General features: G+C 42.2%; 1 protein-coding gene across 14 annotated transcripts in view; it reads left to right on the top strand.

The window, feature by feature from the left end:
• DYNC1I1 (dynein cytoplasmic 1 intermediate chain 1) overlaps positions 1 to 25,144 on the top strand; it is a 194,306-nt gene that overhangs the window by 92,323 nt on the left and 76,839 nt on the right. For all 14 annotated transcript variants that reach the window (XM_061350049.1, XM_061350053.1, XM_061350047.1 and 11 more), the window contains 3 exons: positions 10,651 to 10,740; positions 19,543 to 19,705; positions 20,955 to 21,054. In XM_061350049.1, coding sequence (XP_061206033.1) covers positions 10,651 to 10,740; positions 19,543 to 19,705; positions 20,955 to 21,054 — 353 coding nt within the window. The remainder of the gene's footprint in view (positions 1 to 10,650; positions 10,741 to 19,542; positions 19,706 to 20,954; positions 21,055 to 25,144) is intronic.

The raw sequence follows: 25,144 nt of genomic DNA, 5'->3' as shown, positions 1-25,144 counted from the left end.
CCCCGAGCAGAAGCGGGGTGGTAGTGGAGGCGAGGGCAGCACGGTGCAGTGGCTGCGGAGGCAGGGGAAGGCAAGGGTCAGGCAGGAGGGCGTGTGGGCAGGGAGGCTCCCAGCAGTGGGGACAGCATCGCCAGGAGCTGGGTGCTCTCCAGGCAGGTTGCAACAAGCAGCTGGGGGAAACCGGCTGTGTTTTTTAACAGCTGGTTTGACATAATGAAGGCTGAGCAGCCTCCAAAGCAGCCCTGATCACATGCCTCGGGGGAAGCAGTGGCTGAAGTGTCAGCCTCGGAATCAGGAGACAAGGATTTTATTCCATCATCTGCAGCTATTTCAGGAGTGATTTCAGGCTGATATGCTTGCACCTTGGTTTCCCCACCACTGAAAGGTGTTGCTCACCTTGATACCCCTGAAACTGAGACACTAGAAACGGAAGCCTCTCCTCTCCCAGTACAGTAGGACAAAACCAGTGAAATTAAAACATGGCAAGTTCTAAACTGTCAGAGAGAATTCCTTTTTCACATGCCCTGATGCAAATCAGGGCTAACATCAGTGACTAAGGTGAAGTGGCGTCAGTGGGAAACAGAATTAAACGGGATCTGTTCTGCGTCTATATAAGTAATAAGCACACACTCAGTGAGACCTGACCCAGCTATTCTTCTGTAGTTTATTTTTTTAATAAACCTTTTTTTTTTTTGCTCATCTTTTTTAAGACAAATGTTGAAATGAACCTTTGCTCATTTAAAATGCGTTTGCCATATGACTAACAGTTATGTTTAAAGCACTGAGCAAAGTATATGCATGTGTGTGTCAGGGAGACAAAAAGAGGGAGTCTTTGTGTATTTGCTGTGCTAATTGTTTATGGCTATAGTTGTTTTTCCCAATTATCCTTTGCAATTGTAATGCATCAGCAGTTTTGTCTTCATTTCTCTCTGTTGAGGTTTGTGTATAAACATAGCGATTTGTGTTCTCAGATGCTTCAGTTACAAGACTATATGCTGCATCTTAAGCACTGTTTTTTTATTCATAAAGTGTCATAGAACAGCAAGAGAGAGATTTGTAGGGAAAATGGAGTTAAAAGTTAAACCGTGGTCATGCAAACAGCTATGTGGCCACACAGCTAATTTCAGGGCCAAAATGTTATTTTATGTCAAAAAATAATGGAGAAACTTTAAAGGCCAGAGCTCATGCTAATGCCAGCAAGAGAACTGAGTCAGGGCTGCAGAATTTGACCTAACATGTTAGTGTGCCTTCACATACAGAGGTACAGTATGGAGAATTGATCTCTTCCACAGTAGCAAGATTTTATGATCTTGATCAAGCAAAAGCACAGTGGAAAGTAGGAGAGGTGGCCTGTGAAGTATAAAGTCATTTGCACCTGGGATAAATGAGTGTGTATGAGTGAAGTCTTAGTGCCTGTATGTCAGCAGTAAGTCTCACAGAATTTGCTTGGTCTACGTTGTACTTAAAGTTTTAAGTATCTAGTGCCCAGCTGAGGCAACCGTCTTCTGTGTCTGACCTCCAGAACAGGCACTGTGTAAATGCCAGATACATCATCCGTGTGCATGTCTGTGTATGCGTGTGTTTAATATGAAAGCAGCTTTTGTTTTACAGTTGCTGCTAGTGCCATAGGTTGTGGGGACTGGTTTTCATTAACATACTTAGGCTTTTGTGATTTAACACTATTACATGATCTGAGTGCTTGAAAATGACTTGAGCAGGCCCAATCCACAGTTTGCCACATGTCTCCGTGCCCTTTCCCAGGGCAGGAGTTGTTCCACACTGCTGGCACTTCCAGCAGTGCAGCAGAAAGAAATCCTCGCAGGTTTCAAGAGGCTGTGAAAACCTGCATGGTTTAGCAATGCCTTCTTCACCCGCAGAAATGAAGGGTCTCCAAGGCTTTCTTCCTCAAGGATAATACCACAGCAGTTATGCTGTAGCAGGTTATTTTAAATTTATGCTATTTGGTTTCGGAGCTAGAGGTCTGTAAATGCTGCAGTAAGGCTTCTGCTGTTCAATCATTATTTCATGTTGGCATTTTTATGTGAAGGCCCAACCATGGCCAAGAAAAGGAGGCTTCTGTACTTTTCTTTCTGTGTTCTATCTTCCAACTGGAATATTTTCAAGCACAGTAGAATTGAACATGAGCTTTGAGGAGGGAGGAAGAGGAGAAAAGGGAATCAATCAGCTAGAAGAGATGATGACTCCAATGGGGTACTCTGCAGTTTAGTTCTCTGGGGACTGAAAAATGCTTTCAACCAGTGAGATGTTGCAACAGTCCAAAAGAGGAGAGAAAAATCCATGTCTGGTCTAGACCAACCAGAAACTAAAAACAAGGGACACTTTGAATTCTGAGACTCTCACCACAACTGAAAACTGTGCTCAGGCCAAGTAACTGGAAAATCAGTTTCTTGAGTTAGAGAAATGCTTCCCTGAAGAATCAAAGGCAGCTTTCCATTTTAATTGTTAAAGAAATTATTATATTCTGAGGCACGGATTCAAACTCTTGAACCAGTGCAAAGGTTTGCAGTCGGGGCTGTGAAGAGATTTGGGTACTTTCACATAGAGCTTATTGAAATGCTACAGTAAAACAAATTTTTCTGGGACATTTTCTTGCCATTTGGCCATGATAGTCTATCATTTGTCACAAAATGGAAAAAATAAGATCTGTGTTCATAATGTACCAAAAAGAAGTCTGACTGCAAACACAAGTCAGGAAGAGGCATAGGGACTGAAGCAGAGTGGTGAAACCCTAGACCAGGAGATGGTTATGAGAAATGATATACCAGGAGACCTGACAATCCCCCTACCAGGAGTAATTGAATGCAGTAATTGTTAAGGAGAGCTTTAAAAAGAAATGTTGAGTAAAAATTACTTACGGGGTGCTTGTTTTAAGAGGGAAGTGTAGTAAATTTCAGGACAAAATTGTTAAGTGGCAATAATACAGGCACAGCCTATTCTGTAGGCAAAATAAATTTTCTGAGCTAAATGACCGCTCTCAGTCAGCCAGGCTACAGTGTTTGTTTTTTTGGGGTGAAATATGTATTTACTTCATTGTGCTGATACAGGGGTGGCTGAAGCCTGAGAGGAGGACTCTAGGGATCTGGTCGTAATGCCTGGCAACACCACCTGCCTCTTATGGGATGAGGGGGGAATCTTTGCAGAGATTTGCATTGCAGAACAAGGGATGTGATCAGAAAATGCTTGTTAGGTGTGCCAGGCAGATGTGAGTAGTACTTCATTTTGCAAGATACCAGAAAAATTAGTGCTTTGTCTCTTAAAACTAGCGTACTGTTACTAGTCTACTTGCTCTGAAAAATGTTAGGCTAAATAAGTTAATTCCAGGAAAAGTGCCCTGTAATTCTTCTGGATTAAAGCAATATGTGTGTTAAATGTTGTATTATTTTATGATAAAATTTTAAAACAATATTTTCTTCAGAAAGAGTGAGTCAATATACTTGAGTCTGGTAAAAGTGGCATGACTCATACGGCCTGTATTTTATCAACATGTGAAGCCTCTTTTCCAAGAGCACCACAGCTTTTCAGGAGAAGAATAAAATCAAAGGAGCTTGGAGATACTAGGCAGTCTGTTTTTCTAGTGCTGTGCTTTATTCTAGCTCTTGCAGAATGTCAGTCAAAAAATACACACAGACCATTTTCTTCAGATGATTAAAAAATGTATAGGTGGAAAGTGAAGGAAGAAAATCACATGCTTCTGTTCAAGTCTTTTTGTGGTGCTGTGCCCAAATGATAGTTCCAGGCATTCATTCATCCAATTTTACCCTTTCTTTTCCTAATGTTCTCTTTTCACCTGATGGCCATTAGAAGGCACAACTTCTTCTTCTCTGTACTAGTTCATAAGGACAAGATGATATGTTGGGAGCATGCCATATCAGGGTGGGGAACTCTAGAAGGATGACACAGAACTTCTTAATGTTCCTGCCAAGCACATTTAAGTATCCTTCTGGATAGGGGGCAGAGATACCTTGCATGCCTACCAATCTTGCATGCAAATATTCTTGCAAGATCAGGCTCACATGAAATTCTCATCTGAAATTAGTTGCCTGTTGCACGAAGCTTAGGCCAAGATCTTTTCACTTCTGGGGTTTTCGGGGTTTTTTTGGTATTCAGCACTGAATAGTCATCCCAGCTTTTGGGTACTGAAATACATTTTAGAAGGCAGCTCCCTATTGCCAAGAAGAGCCCGCGTGCAAGAATATTTCCATCTGGGATGACTAACATGTGCCCAGTGTACATCCAGTTTCACATCCCACTCTGCAAAAAAAAATCCACTGATGAATTAATTCTCTTCTTGCTTCAAAGGGCAGTCGAAAGATGAAAGTGAAAAACTGGACATATTTAAAAAAATTGCATTATATGAAAAATAGGTCATTCTGCCAAGTTGCAAATCATAGATTTTCAAAAATGTGAAATGTCAAACAGTCCTATTTGAAAAAGCATGTGTTCTCTTGCTTGTTGCATATTTTGCTGGAGATGGAAATAATGTATTCAAAAATGAAAGAGAGCGTTTTAACTCCTTCTCAGGCTAATGCCAACAACATTCAACTTGTTTGATCCAGGCTTATGTCAATATAAAAATGATTCATTTGTTCATTCTGAGTTTGCAATTCTTTCATAACAGAAACAGCAAAATTAATTTGAACAGTTGTAAATATAAAATTGAAAGAGTTTCTGCTATTTCATAGTTGCAAATATCAAGCCTGCTTCTTGTGAAGACACTTGATTTTATTGAATATGTCATATGCACAGCTGATATTTCTCATGCAGTGAAGCAATATTGATGCTGATATAAAACCCCATATAATAATCCACTGGCTTCTCATATATCAGTGACTCAGGCAATAAAAAATATCATTGTGATGCTAATTAAATTGCTATTTTAAAGACATGTCTTTAATAAAGGGATTGTTTGTACCTACCTGGAATTAAAACCAGAGCTGTCAATCTAATTTAGTATAGCTGTCAATACTAAAAACAATACCCAGGAGCTGCAACATCTTAGCTAGTCTCAGAGGTGCAGGTCTGAGGAGGTGTAAATCCTCCACCCAAGAAGAATGCACAACATGCTGCCTGCTGTTTAACTGGTGGCACATATATTAGCAGACCAGAGGCCTATAATTACATATATCCTCAAAAAAATTAGCCATTCAGTAAATTATTTGAGCAGCACCGGTGCTAACTGCCTAAAACTGGCAATCCAAAACTCTGACAACCAACAAAGAAAATGTTGACCCAAGCAAAACAGTATTCATCTCAAGAATTAAAACCCTAAGCCAGTGTCATGTGCAGTCCTCTCAAATGTAATTACTGTATTCTAGTTTGTCCTGAATGTGCCTTGTATGTTTTTATATGCTGTAAAAATAGATACAGTGATTTAAAACCCTGGAAAGTCCAAGTACATAATAAATAGTCCAGCTCTGTAGAAATGCAGGGTCTGACTTTCTGAGCTCATCTGTGCTCTCTGTGAACATTTGATCCAATTCAGCACATCTGCGCATTTCTTCTGCAGGTTCCAGGGAATTAGCCACATGTTTACAGGGCTTCCCCCTCCATTTATTGTGATTGCAAAGTGGTGACCCATCCTTGTGGAGGCCGGGGCAAAGGCCAGGCATAGAGAAGACTGATTTGGAGCTAGTAGTTGGCTAAAGTTCAAAAATTAGCAGTTTACATGCAGATGAAACAAAACCAGGTTTGTAGGGAGAGGTCATACTTTTTTATTAGAGCAACTTCTTTTAGACAGACAAGACCATTTCTGGTCTGGAACAGAAGGAGGAGTCTTCAAGCTAAGTGCATGCTGACAACAATTGCTCTGCTTTTAGTTCATCCTGTTAAACAAAGCAGTGTTTGGACTGATTGACCCTCTCCTAGAACCTGGAGAGTCATCAGGCTCTGAGTTAAGAAGAAGTGATCCAGCTATGCCAGTCTGTATTAACCCCACATATGGCTCCACCAGCTTCATCAAACATCTTTAACCTAAACATTTAATGATCATTTCATTGAGGAATTATTTATTTACAGTAAAAGGGAGGATTGCTTAGCAGGCAGGACCCTGGGCTGAAACTCAGAAGCCAGCTCTCTAGTCTTCACTCAGCTGCTGATCTGCTGAGTGATCTACAGTGAGTGGGTCTATCCATCAGTTTCTTCATGGCAAATGGGTGTAATAAAACAGGCCTCCTCACAAAGTCCTTTGAGATCTACAAAGGAGAAGTGTTATACAGCAGCAATACACTTCTTCATTACTAGCTCTTTTTCATGTGGTTCCTTTAATAGACGTTTGAGTTCTGATTTAGATCTTTGGAGCAAGGTGCAACACTACTGGCGCTAGTAGCACCTCCGTGTCTGCCAGATGTTTGCAGAAGACTCCTAATATTGTAAGTAAGCAGTTAAAAATTTATTTCTCTAAACTTCCTAATGTCAGATAAGCTTTTATATAGGGAAAGGCTATTTTTGTACAGTAAATAGAAATGTGTCTTAACCTCCCTGGCCAACTACTGCAGTGACATATCCAATTGAGTAGGCACTTGATGTGGAAGACATCTTGAAAACAAGTAACCATGTAGGCACTTACTGATTCTCTAGTAAATGTACAATAAATGTTACCTTTTTCACATTTAAGTAAAACACAGGAAAATGAATGCTGAAGTATTTCCCATTACTCTGTAATGTATGTTTATGAGCACAGTCAAATGTATAAATGCATAACCATACTTAGGCAGGACAGCAAACGTATTATGAACATGTGTAAGTATGCATACATTGGCATTAAATAGCATGCAATATTAAAATAAATATGGCAAGTAAACATTCCGGTTGCAAAGCCAAGCAACATTGGATATTCCAAAATGCAGGTTTCCTGGGCATCCTTAATTAGCCCTTTTGAATATGTATGTTGATACAGTTTTAATTACATGATAATGTGTAGGGTTTTTTCCCTTAACAGATTCTTGATTCATCCAGTCAATGGGAGGCAGTTTTTTAACCCTTTTGATTTTTATCTTCTTCCATTTTGTGCTCTGGCCTCAAGTCCCATGTTAATGCACATGGTCCAAGTGTTACACCGAACACAGAAAACATCAAACCTCTTTCAAGCCTTTGTTTTTCTGTTGCTCCCATGACAGCATCTTAATATGCACCAAATCCTGATGAAAATAGCTCTGCAACACATCTGTGCAGGGAGAGAATACTATTATCTTCACAGTATTATTGCCACCATGAAAAAGCACTGAAGCACAGAGGGAGAAAGGGCAAAAATGTTGAACTGACAGCTTTCAGTGAAAGCTGAAAGAGCGATGTGGGAGCTTTCGCACGCGTAACGTTTCCCTAGCACTTTCCCCACTCAAAGCATGGGGCCAGTTGACTTCAGCTCTCAGCACTTCTGCATTTCAGGCCCCAGGTGTCTCTTGTTGAGCACCCAGAAATGAGGCCAAGCACTCAAGAGGGAGGAAATTCCAGAATGATGTCATCATGCCTACACTTGAGGAGGGGGAAGGAGCTAATCATGCCCAGGCAATCCAAATTCTGGCATTTGCTAACATTTTAGCATTTGGCTCACAACACTATCATTCTTGTAGCTGAGTTTCTCTGTGTATGTGTATATGTTTCTCTGTAAATAAATAAGGACATCTGAACTGTGTCTAATCTGCTAAAAAACTCGTGCACTGCCTTCACAGTAAAACTAATATATGGGTGTGTGGGCCCTTGGAAAAAGGCATGGTTGTTGTAAGCTTTCTTATTTTTCCGGCTGCAATTAAATCTAGAGGAATCTAGGGAAACTTGGCTTTGATTGCTCCCAGAAGAGGAAGGAAGGGAAATAAAGATCTACCTTAATAGGTGCTGAAGTATCAAGACATCTCCCTGCTCCAGCTGTGCCTCAGCCATTCATTCCTATTCTGCTTTAGCAACAGGAACGGGCTATAGGCAGGCAAATAATTTGACACCCAAAATCAGGAGGGTCAAAGACTTATAGGGGACAGGGATAAATTAGCTTCACTTAAATCTGAAAAACCACTACTAAATCTCAAGTTCTACCTTTGCTACGACATCCCTATCCATTACCATATTACAAGTGAGTCATTAGAAAGCATAGCATGCTGCCTTAAAAATTCCAAGATTTGCAGTTAAGTATTGCTTTACTTTTTGTTTGCTGCCTGTGAGTTTTCTCAAACCCTTCCCTTTCTGAAACTTCCCTGCATCCACTGGCAGGCTGGAAACCAGTTAAAAATGGAACCTGAAATCCATATGTAAACAGCTGGCTCCAAGAGCTGGTGCTCTAGGGAATGAAAACTTGTAATGCAAGACTCACAAAACTCTTGTGGGAGCTGGCTTCATTAGGTATCTACCATAAGCATGTCCATGTGCATATATCTGTACACCACTGCGATCCTATCTGTGTGTGCGTATGTACCTGAGGTTAGCAGAGTATTCACTCCCTGCTGCACTAGTCATTCCTCTCTCTCTTCTCACACTTATCATCTGTCCTTTGAAACTGGGAGTGCCTCTCTTTTTTCATACATCCCAATCTCCGCTAGTGCTGCAGACCAATGGCAGAAGGAACTTTTTTACCCCTCCTATGTATGTACAGCAGGAGAGCTCTTCTCACTGACTCTATGCTGACTGCCTCAGGTGTTATCTGTCTTTCAGCCAGTGAACAGGGCAATGTGTTTACCCTGATGAACTGAAACAACCTCGCTTGCTCTCTAAAAGCTCTTCTCTATAACCCTTCTATATAAGGTACCTAAGGAAACGTAATTAACAAGTGAGGCAGCAAAGGGAGGCATTGTGAATACCCTGCCTTTCCCCACTCTGAGTTTCGTGGTCTGAAAAAGCCCTGATAAAGGGGTGGCATTCATTAGTAGTGCTTTTAATTCTGGAAATGCCTCCCCATTCATGCCGGATTCCTTTTTCCTTTCCAGCCAGGGAACACATGGTTGTCACTCCTCCCTGATGGTGGGAAAGCAGAGCTTTCCCTTTCTCCTTGCTGCAGTTGCTAGCAATACAGGGAGTGGAGGCAGAACATAAGCCAAAATTTCCTCGTTTTCCCAAGAGGGAAAAGCATATTTGTCCATGCTGAGATACTTCCTTACAGTATGTGACTAAGCCATGATCTCCAGCCAAGGTGTCAGCTAGCAACATGCACTCCCTGGTCTTCTGGGGAGAGAAGTCCTAGGGTTGGCAACAGGGTGGAAATAGTATGGGGCCTATTACATTATTGAAAACAAAATACAGCTGCGTGTTACTGCAACCTGTCAGCACCAACATCTCCCCAGGAAGCCAGGACTGATTGTAGCCAGCCTTTGCAGAAAGTGCCAGTAGCCAAGCAGTTGGAGAAGCATGACATATTGCCCTCTGCCCTCTTCCAGGCCATGTTAACATGGCAATGTCAGAGCAGAGAGTGTGCCTGGAGAAGTGCCTTGTCATAAGGATCCGTATGGTGACAGGCAGATTGCTCAGGAAGCCCTGAAGGAACTTAAGTGGTTTTGCTGATGGCTGAATGCCCTAGGCCAGGACAATGTGTGTTCTGTCCTGCAACAGACTGATCCAGGGCTCAGTGGTGTTTGCTATGCCTTGATGGTGCATCAAGCTCCAGAATCACTCCAAAATAATTCCACCATAGACCACAGACTTGCTTATCATAATTGTTAATTACTGTAACTCTCCCTTTTAGGACCAGCTCTATTTTCAGTCTCTGTAGTTCACTGAATCTAGAAGGCTTAGAATCTCTGCCCTCTCAAGAGTGTGAATGGATTGTGTCTTGGCCCTGGGCACTGGAGAATGAATCACATTGCTGTAGCTGAGAAGAAGAAATGAGGGTTAGGTAGGCTCTGAGCCATTTTGTAGCATTGCTGTCTTTCTAGCTCTGCTGGTATTATGTTTTGGTCTGGACAATCAGAACCCTTGTAACTTCAGATAGACATCAAGGAATGAATGGTTTGCCCTTCTGAATAAAATGAGAACATGTGAATGTTGGGAGAGAGGGGAAGGGAGAGAGCCATTTGCATAGGTCAGGAAAGGTCATTAAAACATCTGGCAGTGGTAACTGACATGTGTCAAATTTTAGTGTTCATTAAATTTGTATTAATGCAAGAATGGTTCCTGAGCTCCAAATGCCACTTTTGGTTGCTGTATTCCCCCAGCTGATGGTGATGACTTTTCAGAACTGTACGATGCTTGTTTGCTTGCTAGTGGCATCTGACCTGAGGTCAGAATGCTATTTAACCCCTTCCTGTAGGTCAAAAGACAAATTAATCTGGTGAGAATTGAATTGGAAATGAGGTGTCTGGATAGCAGGTGTCCCAACCGTGGAATAACTGCCAGGCTGAAACATGTTTGCATCTGTTCTTATGCCATCCAAGAAGTCATCTCCAAGGTCAGGGAGATATTCAGCCGACATCCGAGATGGGAAGTTGCTATAGGGAGCAGAAGTGGCAGGTGCCTTGTGTTAACAGATTATCTTGCACTCTTGGGGGGCAAATGTCTGAGAGTGTCACTCTGAGAGTAAATGTAGACGTTTCCATTCATTGTGCACTTTGCTTTACCTGTGTTAACTACCAGTTTATAATTGTGAAGAAGATACAACTTCCATCTCTTTTAAAGAGGAGAATCTCACAAATCTTTTTCTTCCTTTTTTTCTAGAGGATGAAGATGATGAAGAGATGGTGGAGCCAAAAGCACAGGATGACTTGGAGACGGAAAATCAAGACCAGAAACAGGAAGTGAAAGAAGGTACTTTAAGAAATGAGAAGTATTTTGTTATTTTCATAGGTAGATTTGATTATTGAGAACACTGCAAAATTGAAAAAGTCATCAGTTTTATTGATTCAGAACCATTTGAATGGCATAAAAGCAGAAAATAATGTCCCAGCAACCCAGCTGGTAGGTCTGAGAAGCTTGTGAAAGGCACAAGGCTTTGTCTGTTTAGAAGCTACATGTCCTCATAATTTGGGAACAAAGTAGAGATTCTTGGATTCCAGGACTGGTGCTTACTTGTCCTCTGGCTCAAATAGCCTGCTTACATAAAAGATTTAAAGTGTGAATGCCAGGCATTCCAGTGGCTCCTTAAAGTTGGTTGGTCTTCAAAGTTACTTAGAGCCCGTAACTGTCTGTCTGCTTGAGAAGGCCAAACTTAAACCTGGTGGTGATCAGGAATCCTCTAGCAGAAAACCATTTCACTGGAAAATGGTGACTGTCAAAATGAAAACTTCTTGTGGCAGCTGCCCCAAGGGAACTTAAGGTCAAAACTGGAAGATGGGTAGGTCCAGCCCTTCTGTCCATTACTCTGGATTGAGACTCGCCAGGGTTACAAGAGCCACAAATTCAGGTTACTGCTTCTTCCTGGTGCAAACATAACACATTTGCCAAAGTCATGCCTGTCATATGCTGAGTGTCTTTCATTTGCTTCTCTTGGACCTTTTTTAGCTTTCATAATTAGAAGAGGGATGTGAAACGTCATCTTCCTCATTGGGAATTTGGTGGAGTATTGTCTATTCTGCTGTGTTACTTTGAACAGTCAATGTTTACCCCATATGAAGTGGGGGAAAAGAGCTGAAACATCAGCAGTTTCAGTGTGAGAGGAAATTAGTGTCTTCTCCAGCATCTTCTTAGCTCTATATTGCCAGGACTACTCACAATGCTGTTTACCCTCTTGAAAGGTGACTTGCTTCCTAAGGTGGCACCTAAGTCCTTTCTTGCTATAGTGATCATTATCAGGATGATTCTGTGACCCTGGCTTTGTTTTTCACAAGAAAATCTCATTAGAGGAAAAATACAGGGTTGTTTTACAGAGAAGTCCATGAAATTGTTACCTGTGAATTGTTAACTCCATTCTAATCCAAGGGAGTCTGGCATGATTTACATCGGTGTCAAAAAAATATGAGTCTGGTATATAGTGCCTACATGCACTAAAACACTGAAGTGAGTTGCAGTACCAGTCATGCTGGTTTGATTATAGATTGGTCTTTCTTCCCTCTTAAGAGCATCACAGAAATCACCTAGTGCAGAGTTCATTGCTCTTTATGTCCTTGAGAAACATGAGGGAGGAACTCACTCCTCCTGCTCCTCATCCTTCTGTTTCTCCCACTGCCCCCAGCCACCACTGCCATGGGCAGAGGGGAGAGCATGAACAGTGGCTGCAGCAGGAAGAGGAATAACACAAGAGTCTGCAAAAGCAGAACTGAAGACATGACCTTCCAACCCAAACATCCTATGATTCTGTGTAGAAACATGGCAATATAGAAAAACTTACTTTTTCCTGAAAATCACCTTTCCTCTCAAAAACTGTGGGGCCAGCTCACATGCTGTAGTAGCCACTGGACCTAGCATGTATCTCTTCTACTGGTGACAACAGCAGAAACATAAAACCCACTACCACTGCAAGCCAGTGTGTAAGCACTGTCCTGAGTTTCTGAATGTCCCTCTAGTATTAAGCTTAGAGCTGATCCCATCCCCATTTACTTCCCCATAAAAGTGAAGCTAGCACTCCTACCTGGGGAGAAAGCACAAACTCCTGCACAAAGAGGAGAAAAAAATCTAAGCACATTCCTGAACTGATTTACTTCACTTTTTCGTGTGCTTTCAAGTTAGCCTTTTATGTATGTTGCTGAGTAAGCATCGCTGCCAGCATCTTTTATTTCTTTGTTGTGTTTTAGTCCCAGGGCCATGTTCCCCCTCCCTGCTTAGCAGACCCCCAGGAACAGTAGATCAGCTAGGCTAAACTAGCACTAGTCTCAGACACACAAACTGCAGGCTGAAACAGCAAGGCACAGCTTGTTTTAGCAGAACTGGCTTTATGAGGTGCTAACACTTGACTTGGTTCAAGGAAGAAGACGACATGCTCGTTACCTGATAGAAAGTGAACTTCACCTGCAGTATGTGTTTTGTTGGATAAAATAGTGGCATGCTGATGACCGGCATTAAATGCTGTGAAATCAAATGAAGCATTCGTCCCCAAATTGACAGGGAACAGAGTCCCTTTTTTTAGCTTTTGGTGTTGTTCTCTCCCTGTTGGCTTTAGCCCTTTTGCCAATAAAATCCCATTTTCTTCTCTGTTGTAATCACCCTTCTCATGTTCTGAGCAACATTCAGAGTTTGAAGCCATCGTCTGTGTTTCATGGAAGTGATTAAAACCATGTTACAAGTCAAACAGGAGTTTAGAACATTTCCTGTCGGTGCTGCACTGTGCTGCACTCAGAATTAATAGCTTTTCTGCAAATTAGCACATAATGGGTTAAAAGCATGTTTATGTTGGCATTAAGTACTCTGGCTTCTTTTTCTCTGCAAGGCAAGACAATATTTTGCAAACTTTTTAAAGAATCTCTAATAGATATTATAGTGGCGCCATTCACACTGCTATATAGTAGTTAAGGCTGTGTCAGCACTTCCATTATGAATCCTGTTTTTCAGGGATTTATAACCCAACCGTAAAAATTTGCTCTGGGCTGAAATTTGGTTTTAGCTCAGGGAGCACATTTTTTAACAGATTAAAAAAAAAAAATCAGAGTGGCCTTTTTTGAGTTATAGGAGTGTAAGAAAAAAAACCCCATGGGAGAGGGAAGTGCAGGGAGAGAAAGGCAGACAACGTTTTCATGAATGTAACTCGAAAATAGGTCAGGATGAAAAATAAAGCTTGGATCCAGTCTGTTCCGTCTCCCTCTCCCCAAGCCAACAGGGCAGGAGTGGACTATTTTTATAATGGTATTTTAAGAGGAAATGTGATTTTTTTTCCCCCTCTGTGGTTTATAGGTAGTCCAGTTTAATTCTACAGACATTTATTGCATGCTTAATTTCCTTGTCTTGCCCTCATACACCCCAGAGTTGCTCTGTGGGGTTTGGTGGTATTATTCAGCAGTCATGGCTCTTTGTCTTATCCTAGTTCTGGAGCTGTCCCAGCATCACCATAAGGCACACAGCGCACCTGTAATAGGGCAGCCTGTCTGGCACAAAACCTCTTGCAGCACTTCAATGCTATGGAGGTGCTAAGGGCAGAGGAACGGCTGCATCCCCCAGAGTGTTTCTGCATCAGGAGGTGAAGACCTGGCTTGTTAACCAGTTGAAGCATATGAAGCCTTGGGAGCCTCTTGTGTTTCTTCCATGGGGCTGCCTGTATCACCCATGTCTCAGGTGCACAGTCTCCCCATCTTTCTTGGAAGAGCCGAGTGTGGGATACCTGCTGGTAAACTGGGCTGGGCTCTGCCTCTCCTGACCACGTAAACAAGAGACTGGTCCCAAACTGTGGCATCAAGTGGGCTGGGGCTTTCCACCACCAGAGAGCTCTGGAGCTCCACCTAAGATGCCTCTTTGTGTCAGTAGAAACCACATGAACAGAGGGACGGGCTGGGTCTTGAAAGTGGGCCTCAACCTTCATTTATTTGAAGCCATGGATGTATCCACAGAAACTTGCATGAAAGGTTGTGATGGGGAATAGGCTGGGATCTGTAGCTTCAAAGACTTGCTCTGCCCAGTCTTACCCTAGCCCTGTGCATGGGGCTTGGATGACCACACAGCAGGCTGTGGTGGGAGAGATGGTTTAGCTCTCAACAGCGCAGGCATCAGTATCAGGGAAGCAGGACAGGTTGCACTGCAGTTTGTAATAGCCTGTAACTCCATGGTTTCACTGCAACCAGCACCATAGTGAGTTGGGTGTGCTGACCCATCCTGGCAGCCCAGCTCAGGCATTCTCAGGGATGGTGCTCAGCACTGGCCCTGAGAAGCACAATCAATAGGAGCAGCCCTGCCTGGCATAGATTCAAATTTAAGGCTTTGCACCCTCCTACTCCAGAACCAGCAAATCCCCAAATGCACCTTGAAACCTCCCCTTTGTATCTTCAGCACTTATGCCATGCTGGGGCTTGCATTTTAAACTCAACACAACTGTGATATGACATATATCAAACCATGATATGGCACATTTGAGCCAGGATATGGCATATATGAAGCCTGACATGGAAGTGAGAAGTACAACAAAAAGAAGAGGATCACAGGCTATCAGCAGGCAAGGACTAAAAGCTGCTGAGAGCCACTTAGCACCTTGCGGTTTTCATGCTGTACGTTTCTACCGTTCTTGGTCATCAGCACGTCTAAAGTTTACATGGCTTTAAATATACACTGAAAGAAATAGTGCAGCTCTTAAAAGGGTTTTACTAATTTCCTTCTGTCTCTCTGGGCTCATAACAGGGCTGCTTCCTGCTTTACTGTTTTTATTAGTTCACCCTTTCTTTCATTCACTTACTCCTTTTATTCCTTTTTTTCTTTTTTTTTTTTTTTTGCCTCTAATGGAATTCATTTCTCTTGTCAGGTTTTCATACTTGCTGATATTCCAGGAGAATAGTTTTAATATTCTATTATACTTATTTAAATATGGGTCTTTTTTTTCTGTGGTTTTTTCTTGGTTTTTTGTTGTTTTTTTTTTTTTTTAATATCCTTTTGGCTCTCTTGGGTGAAGACTCGGATCCTAGTATTTACATATTTGTGATTTTTTTTTGGGGCTGTTATCACATCTATTTATGTTTACTGCAAACCTGCCTCTGATAGATAAGAACAAGTCTGCAGCATTTTTTATCTTAGTTCCTCAAGATCCAAGGAAATGTTTATAGTTTATTTTTCCTGTTGTCCAAAGAAATGTGTGGACAAAGGCCTTGATGGGAAATACAGTATTGCTGAGGATTATGTTAAATCATGTGAAATAAATGCTCTTATTTTTCATAAGTAAGTGTTGAATAAATCAGTTGTTTTCATGTCACATCCAATTTTTTTTGCATATCTTCGACCTTTTTGTTCATGCACAAGTGTACAATGTCTTTCATTAAAGGTATACCTTGCATTTTCCTCCCCTGCAGTGTCCTCTGTGCATACATAACTGCACAATGTTTTAATTTTAAATGTGAATTCCATTTTATTTTGTACAGTATTATATGTTAACATAAGTACAGGGCTTATTTGATGCGTGTTGTTGACCTCATAACCCCAGAGCCACCTAGACAGCACTCTGCTTGTGGGTACGCGATCCCATTGATGTTTCAGTTTGTTCATAGACATGCCCAGTAACCCTGTTAAGCGGAACTTGGTGGCTGCTCCATGGGTCCTCCTGCTGTGAGATGTGCAGGGTCACAGATGGGCTCAGCTCTTCTGCGTGGAAAGCAAGACACAGGCACAATAGTTCTTTACAAAGCTATGGTACAGAAACAAAAGCAAAGTATGGGTCTTCCTTTACAGGAGCTTTCATTGCACTCCAGGCAATAAGCACGTAACTTTTAGCACTAGCTAAGCATCACACTAGGCTTTTTTAGACATGGAAGGTTAGATGTGGTTTGTTTGGGGTTTATGCCAGGGAGAGCAGATACTTGAAGGCAAATGCTGTGTTCTTACAGGGAATTTCTGAAGGTATTGTCACATCACACAGGTCTCTGTGACAAAACAAGACAAAAAATACTTTGATCAGCTACTTAACGTTTCTCAGAGTTTTCCTTGAAGAGAGCCTGTGTCTCTTGAAAGCTGAGATCAAAGTAACTGTAAACTTCCAGACGGGGAGGGGGGAAATCACAGAAAATTACATAGGTTCTTTTTATTTTATTTGAGGTAATGGACAGGCAGTGAAAAAGAGCAAGGGGAAAGTGGAAGTCCTGAAAGGTACATGGTTAGAAAATCTTCATGTTTGAAAGAACAAGCCTGTCTGGTGTTTTTTGCTTATACTTTATGCATTTGCAGTAGTTACAGCAATGTTTTACACTGGAAAAAAAGTAATGATGTTAACATTCTTGTAAGAAAAGATTGCCTCAAATAAAACTTCAGAGGCAGCCGAATGAAAGAAGAAAATAAAGTTAAAATATGAAGCTTAATATCGCCAGGGGGCATCTGGTGTGTCAGTCAGATGAACGAGGTAAGCTGATTTATGCCCTACAAACTTTAGCCAAGGTGTTCCTGATGGTTTAATAGACTGCTGGCCTCCCACAGATCATTGCTGACTGCAAGGGAGATTTTGCTGAGGTAGAACTGCAGTCGTGTGCGTCTCCACTGCTTGTGAACACTCCACAGCTCCCAGCCTGTTTATTTTTTGCTTTTTCCCTTTCTATTGATTTTTTGTTGTATTTTCTTTGCCTGTTATAGTCAGTAAATGGCTGAGTAATAGATTTGTATTTCCAAGCTGTAGAGAGGATTTGATTTAGAAAATTATTTTTACCATTTGGAGCAGTTTAAAATTAGTTTTCCAGTTGCTTTTGCAGCTACTTTCTCCCCGTTTATGCTGCTTTGCTGCATTGTCATGCTTGCTGTCTTTGATTCTCGGAAAGCAATGCTTTAGTGGTGACAGTGGGATATTGCCTCATTACAGGCTTCCTTGCCAGATGAGTTCCCCTAGTGCCAATTACTATGCAGCAGTGGACACTGCAATAGGTCAACCTGTAATTTTTGCTAGTCATTCTTTTTTTTTTCACGTGCATTGCTTCTGTCTAAAGCACTTCTTAGAGGCAAACTGTGCTCCTGCCTGGTAATTGTCACTCTGCTGTTCAGGGGCAACCATGCAGGGGGATGTAGATATTCTCTAGATGTGTGCAGCTCCACAGGGCCCACTAACCTGGTGGTAGGGGGCTTAAGGCCAAGGCTATAGGAGATCATGAAAGGCTAAAGTTTCTAACTTTTTAGCTGCTTTGTCTCCAGAGGACCAAATTGCTCTTTCACCTTTTGCATGTTTCCTACCCTCTATATTTAGCCAAGGTGTAGTGCAGAGATTTTGTCTTCCAGAGCTAATGCTCTGACCAGTTGAGGCAAACCTAAGCATGACAATAACAGCCTCTCCCAGCCACAAGGTGTGCTCAGAAAGCAAGTACACTGAAAATTAGTGAGCTGAGCACTGCAGTGATGCTGACCATGTCAGCATCTGCTGACTGCTGCCTGCTGTTGTGCCTTTCAGTCCATCCTTGCCCCTGCGGCTGGTGGTGGTGTCATACTCGGGCATGAGAGCTCATGAGTCAGATGGCAAGCAAGGGCTACATCTCCCTGATAGCTGAAAGCAGCTGTGTGCTGTGGCACAGCAACTGGAAAATAATTTTGAACTGCAACTTTAACCTGTGTCACTTGTTGTTTAATTAAACATTAAGATACGTATGACAGGGCTGGGAGTTAAACTTTGATGTATACTGGGTGTTCTCTGAGGCACTCTGCTGAGTTATCTTTTCTGGCTGCTGGTGGTTTAACCCAGTATGGCCTAGGGAGACTTTTCAGAAGTAAACACCTCAAATCTGTAGTGTAAAGCCAAATGCAGGAGACCTTTGATCACCAATTAAGTTCTAAGTAGGAGCCTCTGAAATTTTGCAGTAAATCTGCCTATTATATGTTCTTTGTGTGAATAATTATAAATTTGGAAGAAAATTCTCTGTTGGCATCATCCTATGGTGTCAACAGAGCTTTTCATTCTGGGAATTTAAGCTAGTTGAAAGATTGGTTTGGTGTAACTGTAAAGCTATGAATGGCATTTTTTGAAACACAAATAATTCTGAAATATACCTAAAACAATAGTTTAAAAGTACATGAGGGAAAAGGCATAATTGAATTACAGCACTGGCCACAATATGAGTATGACCCTGACAGTGTAATTGAGAAGAGAATTTTGCACTGTAGGAATGGCAGTATCCCAGTTTCCTTTCCCTCTGATGCTCATGTGCGAGTTGGAATTTACCAACAGGTGATTAAACTGATGGAGACATAACTTTGGTGAATCCTGCAAAGACAGTATTTTTCAGATGAAAGTCTATCCTGGAGGTATTGGTCATTAGTCTGGAAGTAAAGGTTTAGCATCTGTGTATGAGTGCAGAAGCACGAAGATGACCAGGCTATCCTGACTGGTGCCTGAGATGGCTTCTACCCCTCTCAGGGCAGCTTTGGCCACAGCTTAGTTGCATTTGTTGCTCTGGCTGTCAGGATTCCTCTGCAAGGTATAAAACTGCCTTAGAAAGACTGGTGTTTGGCCATTTGCTTTCATTTTTTCTGCCTCAGAGTATCTTTGGTTATTTTCTTCACCTCTTTGCAAAAGCTATAAAGCAATGACAGAATTTATCAGTGACACCAAGGAGAAATGGGAAGAAGTAAAGGGAGAGATTATGTGAGCCCTTTTAATACAAAGAACTGTAGTATAAGTTAAGAAGATTATTTTATCTTTGGCTCCTCTGACAGGTCCCCTGTTACATAAGTGTTCTGCTTTTTTGAGTTGGGTATTGCCTAAATGTCAGTCACAGCCATTTCCTGAAATAGGAACGCCGAGTTTATTTAATTTGGGGGGTTAAGTATTTTCCATTTCAGAATAATAAATATGTAAGATATGGGATCTCTTCTATGTAAATACTACATTATGGGAATATACAAGAGTATGTTTAGCTATACTAAAAAATTCTTACTCATGATTTTAAGAGTACTGCTTTGATTTTTGTCCTGACATTTCTACGGCAAGCTTTCATGTCAAAAGAAACCCACTGAAGATGTTGATTCATTGGAAAAGGGGTGAAATGTCATACTCTTAACTACATCTTTTCATTTTCCAAGCTCCTCCTAGAGAACTGACAGAAGAAGAAAAACAGCAAGTTCTCCATTCAGAAGAATTCCTGATATTTTTTGACCGGACAATACGTGTAATTGAGCGAGCTTTGGCTGAAGATTCAGACATCTTTTTTGACTACAGTGGCAGAGATGTAGAAGAGAAAGATGGGTCAGTCTGTGGTTGGTCTGGGGGCAGGGGGGTTCGTGTTGTTTTTTTTTCTTTGTAAAATATTTCTTATTTGTAAAATAAGCTTTCTCAAAAGAATTCCAATGCCAGGAAGCATAAATTTTAAAACTAAATTAAATATTTTTTATAGCTATGAAAAGGTAAAGATCTCTTTGTGAAGGCCTGTGTCACTTTGTTAACCAAAGTTATTTTGTAAAATAGCTTCATGTTTCATTGCTCTGTGTTGGGTTTCTGGGTTTTTTTGATATATTATTCAGAGGGTTTAATTTTTTTGTTTCATTTTTGGGATGAAATTTCAAATTCTGAAGAAATATTTGTAATACATAAATGTGTGTATACAGATGTATATGTACATGTGTATGCATACATTTCAGTGATGTACGTCTGTGTGCTTTTATCACAGTATTTTTACAAATTCAAATTACTGTTGTTTATATTATATTACTGCCTCAGCTCTGTAAGGGATCCCACTATACTATGCATTGTGTGGATGAAAATAATGATCCTCCAAAGTGTTTGCAATCTAAATGCTTAAGGCAAGAGGTGACAGGCTGTGCATCCAGCAATTGATAGGGGAGTAGAAGCAGCAAAACTTGTCAGTAGGAGAGGAAGTATTTAGGTTTCAACAGTTGTGTATCTGTTGAGCTTCATGGCAAATCAATAGCTATGTCACACTGAAGTTGCTTCCTGGAGGTTACTGTAGAGCATCGCCCATGTGGACTGGCTAAGTGCATCAGTGTGGTAGTGGTGGATCAGCACTGAGCTTCAGCCTGTCCTAATGGTGCCAGAAGGCATCCACCATCCCCATTGCTGGGAGGAGGTGCTGTACCTTTAAGATTTATGGAATCAGAAAGAAGAGAGATTTGGTTATACCTTGGAGATGAAGACACAGAAAAGGGGGAGCTGAATGCCAGGGTGTTGGCATTCAGAATGAACAGCTGAATGTTCAGTTCTAAGAAACAAAGGTGGCAGAGGTGGCCTAGGGTGATCCAGAAGAGTCAGGAAAGCAGTAGAAAATTATGAAATGTGTTTTTATAAAACAGATGTAAAATCTGTTCCTTGGTGGAGATTTGTTAGCAGCAGGATAGCCAGTGAGAGCAGTTAAATCAAGGTGACGGAATTCCACAGGCTGGACACGGGTCTGAGAAGTGGTCAGAAACTTTTGCATTGCTTTTCACAGCATTTGAACCATGGTACTTCACAAACTGTCATTTTGTTTGCATTCACACAGGGATGTTCAAGCAGGAGCCAACCTTTCCTTTAACCGTCAATTTTATGATGAGCACTGGTCAAAGCACCGTGTCGTCACCTGTATGGATTGGTCTCTTCAGGTAAGTTGTGAAGCTGGGACACATGTTTCCCTATCCCTTCTAACTTCTCCCTGACAAAAAACACCAAGCCTCAGTTTGCCCTTTGTTCTGCAGAGTATGATGTTATTTTTTAGCTAACAGCAGGGCCCTGGATGAGCAGATGCATGTTTCCCCACAAAGAAGCGTCGTGGACAATAATGAAGCTGTCATTATTTTGTATATGCTACTTTTCATCAAAGCCAGGACGTTGTACTAAAACTATAGCTTAACCAACCTACTAAGATGGAGTCTTGACTTTTTCTCCCCTTCCACTCCTTTACCACATGGATGTTTTTTTAGGACAAAAGGTTTAAAATTAAACTAATTAAAATAATTTATTAAATATGTAGCAATTGATTTAATAAAGAATTATACATAATATATAAGGTAAAATTTAATAATAGGAATCAAATTTATCTTTCTAATATACCAAATCTCAAAATTTGGAAGTATGTGAACAACTTGAAAAGAGGTCTTTTGAAAAATGCTGGGTCCTCTCTTTAAGCAATGGAAGAAGAGGCTGCAGCTGGGGGGCTGGGGGCTTGCTAAAGCAGTATGCCTGGAATGGATCCAGTTTCTGTGCACAGCAAAGCATTGACATATTGCAAAATAAAACCGATGACAGACTTGCTTAAGCTTCCCAAAACCAATACAGCCACATTAGCACAGCACAGAAACTAGGTTAGTTAGTTATTCCATTGGAGAGCTGTGATTAATGCACACACACAGAGATCATCACAGGTCCTGTCAAATTCATTTGGTCCCAGTTTTTCTCCAGCCCCGCTCATCCTCTCTGCTTTGTCCCTGTTAGCCTGTTCCTAGGTTCCAGCCTGGATCAAAGCAGCTGGTTTCCCTGGGGAGGAAGCAGGGAGGCTCTGTTCTGAGGTCCACAATGCAGGAGGGCATAGACTTGAAAAATGCGAATTCAAGCCATTCTGACTAGTTGGTCCCCAACCCAGCATGAGGTGTGCCCTGGTGTGGGTAGCAAAGATGTTATAGATGTAGCTCAGCCCAGTGCTAAGAGCAAGCTTTGCTTAGCCTAACCTTAGAAGTAGCTGCAGTTTCTGCACCAAGTTAGATCTGCGTGTGGGCATAGTTTGTGTTTAAGGCTAAGTATGTAAATGGTGGGTGCAGGCAGTGAGAAGCAGTGGAAACAGGGGAAGTTTAGATTGGATATAAGGAGGAAATTCTTTCCTGTTAGGGTGATGGGGCACTGGAATAGGTTGCCCAGGGAGGTTGTGAATGCTCCATCCCTGGCAGTGTTCAAGGCCAGGTTGGACGAGGCCTTGGGTGATATGGTTTAGAGCGAGGTGTCCCTGCCCATGGCAGGGGGGTTGGAACTTGATGATCTTAAGGTCCTTTCCAACCCTAACTATTCTATGATTCTATGATGAGTGCAGTGACTCTCACATCCATCCGTCTTTCCTTCCTCTTGAAATGGCAGCAGGGATGCTCCCATCCCTCTGAGTATTTTTCAGGTAAAGTGGCAGCTGACCATGCAGGACGTGGCAGGCTGCAGGGAGGAGAGGAGCCGGAGGGTCCCACCAAGCATCGCTGATAGGCACTGGCAGGTCTGGCTCTCTGGCCAGGTGTGGTGCGCAACAGTCAGCTGCAGAGAGGCTTCTTGTAATATCCAGCTTGTGCCCCATGTGCGAAATGAAGGATTTAAATCTTTGCTTTCATACACAATATCAGCTTAACAACAGGTATGCACTGCCGTGACGTGGGTGGCCTTTAAGCACATATGGATTTCCACGGAAATCAAATATAAGCCTGAGGAAACACTTATCTTAGGTTGTTCACTTGTTCAGGGGCTGGAAATTACATGGAATTCTTATCTGATATTTTCCTAACAGGCAGCTTTTACTGTATTCCCAGGGCAGCAAGAAAAAAAGCCGCCTCAGAAGAACACTGCCAAATGTAATTGCTCAGCCCCTGGGGCTCGAAGGCATGTTCTGCTTCCCACCTCTTTGTTCCAGGGTGGCCCCTCCTGCCTTCCCCTCCGTTAACTCCTCATGCTCAGCTCCCTGGCACCCCAGCAGGGGCTCCTCCACCCTGACAGCTTCTCCATGCTGTGGGGCTTCTGCATGTCACTCTGCGATAGCTTGGGAGTAGGGATTAGCCTCCTCTCTTGCGTGCTTTGAGGTGTGTCACGTGGCAGGAGCTGGAGCTGGACAGATGTATTTCACCTAACCGCTAGCTCCACTTCGCTCCCATGCTTCAGGACATGGCAGTGTCCCATATGTTGAAGGACAACTTGAATAATCATGGGAACTGCAGAACACATTGCTCAATTGTCTGTGATAAAGCTGTTGCTGCAAAACAGCCCGGAGTCAGACGGAAGCTTGATCAAACAAAGGACCTTGATGCATTGATAAAACAAGTTATTCTGTTCTCAGTCACATGTAAAATACAGTCCCAAACTTGTGGGATCATTCATACTATCAAAGCTAACCCACTAGCCCTCCGATTCTTTTGCAGAGAAAATGGAAAATGGCTTAGATGCCTCAATAATGATCTAAGGGAAAGACTGAACAGACAGTGTAAGAGAGAGGAGGATCACCTTGTTCTGTCCATGAGGAGGTAATCTTAGCTCATCTAAAGCTAAGAAAACCACAGTCTCAGGGATACTCAAGGCAGCAGCCATGAATGCCACTTCCCACAGTACCATTTCCATGTTGTTTTCAGTTGTATTCACAGGACAGCTGGCACCTCTGTAAATGCAAGTAGCTTGAGTGAAGCATGGCATTAGGCTGCTGCTCTTAGCTCTGGTTTCTTAAAAGTCCGAAAACCTCATAATGGTGTTGCCCAGTGAGGTATGACCCCAGCATCTGTGTAAACTTGAAACTGTATTTACAGTAAGATGCATAAACTGTGATTGCAAAACCTACGTATAGACCAGCAAGATTTGAGCCAGTGTTTGTTTATGGCCGGACATGCTGCCAATCAGAACATGCTTGCTAAACTTTTCAGGAGCAAGAACCAACCCCAAGATGTTTCTAAATTTGTGCTTCAGACCTGGTCACACACCCTACCTGGATGCAATCATTCTGGTAGAAGGACTTGTTGCTTCTACCTGCCAAGGTATCTGCCTCTTCATGGCTGCGGGCTTAGTTGCTCACGTGAATGGTACCTAACCTGCTCAGCCAAAACAAGATGCCCTGACAAAAGCCTGCTGCATATACTGTTTACTTGGACCTACACCAACGCAGAATGAGAAGGTTCAAGGAAGAAGCTGAGCTCACTGTTCAGAGGTGGTTGTAATCTCTGTCATGAGAGAGAGAAATAGGTGAGATGGATGAGAGCAGTGGAGGGCAGGCTGACACAACCTGTGCCAGCACAGCCTGTATCCAGAGAGGTGGTGTCTCAGGTGTGGCATTAAACCACTCTTGGGTATCTCTCAGTTCTTGAAGAGGGAGGTTGGTCTGCTGCATGCTCTAAATCCTGTGCAAGTGGTGTGGGTGCTAAACTGCCCTTACAAGCTGTGCCAGCAGCCTGGGTCTGCTGCGCTGTAGGTACGACCCAGCCAGAGCTGCCTCAGAATGGGAAAGAAGTGGCTATGGCAGCCACATGTCATTGCTAGTTTTCCCACATGTGGGTACAGGCTCACTTGGAATGGTGAACTTAAATAGTAAAATCATCAGCTCCATGATGTATTATCCATGGAAGTGTGCACAAAGTGGCAAAGAACAGCTGCTGATGGTAAAAGTTATAGCTGTGCACATGATTTCTTCCAAATTGATTTTGAGAGCAGAGAGGTTCAAACCCCAATACTAATAAGGGAGAGGCAGGGGGCTTATAATTGGTAAAATGCCTGTTACGGACCAAATTCACAGCTCCCAATAGCACTATTGGCAGTTTCTTTGTCCTACTTCTTTTACATCTACCAGCTGCATTGTCCCCATATAAAGTGGTGAACGGTTTGCTTGGCAGGAATTTACCTGAAAGAGACAAAAAAGTGACAATGATTTGCAGAGATCATTGAGAATTTTTGAGGGAAAGAATTCCATAAGCTCCTCTGCCTTACTTTGACTATTCAGAGAACAGAGGCTAATAGAGGTGCCTAGTGTCA

This window comes from Neopsephotus bourkii, unplaced genomic scaffold (assembly GCF_033783945.1).
Source record: "Neopsephotus bourkii isolate Nb327-2 ecotype Australia unplaced genomic scaffold, CSIRO-AGI_Nbou_v1 NB_479, whole genome shotgun sequence".
NCBI lineage: Eukaryota > Metazoa > Chordata > Aves > Psittaciformes > Psittacidae > Neopsephotus > Neopsephotus bourkii.
Note: the sequence above shows the minus strand (reverse complement) of the source record. Positions and strands in the feature narration are given on the sequence as shown.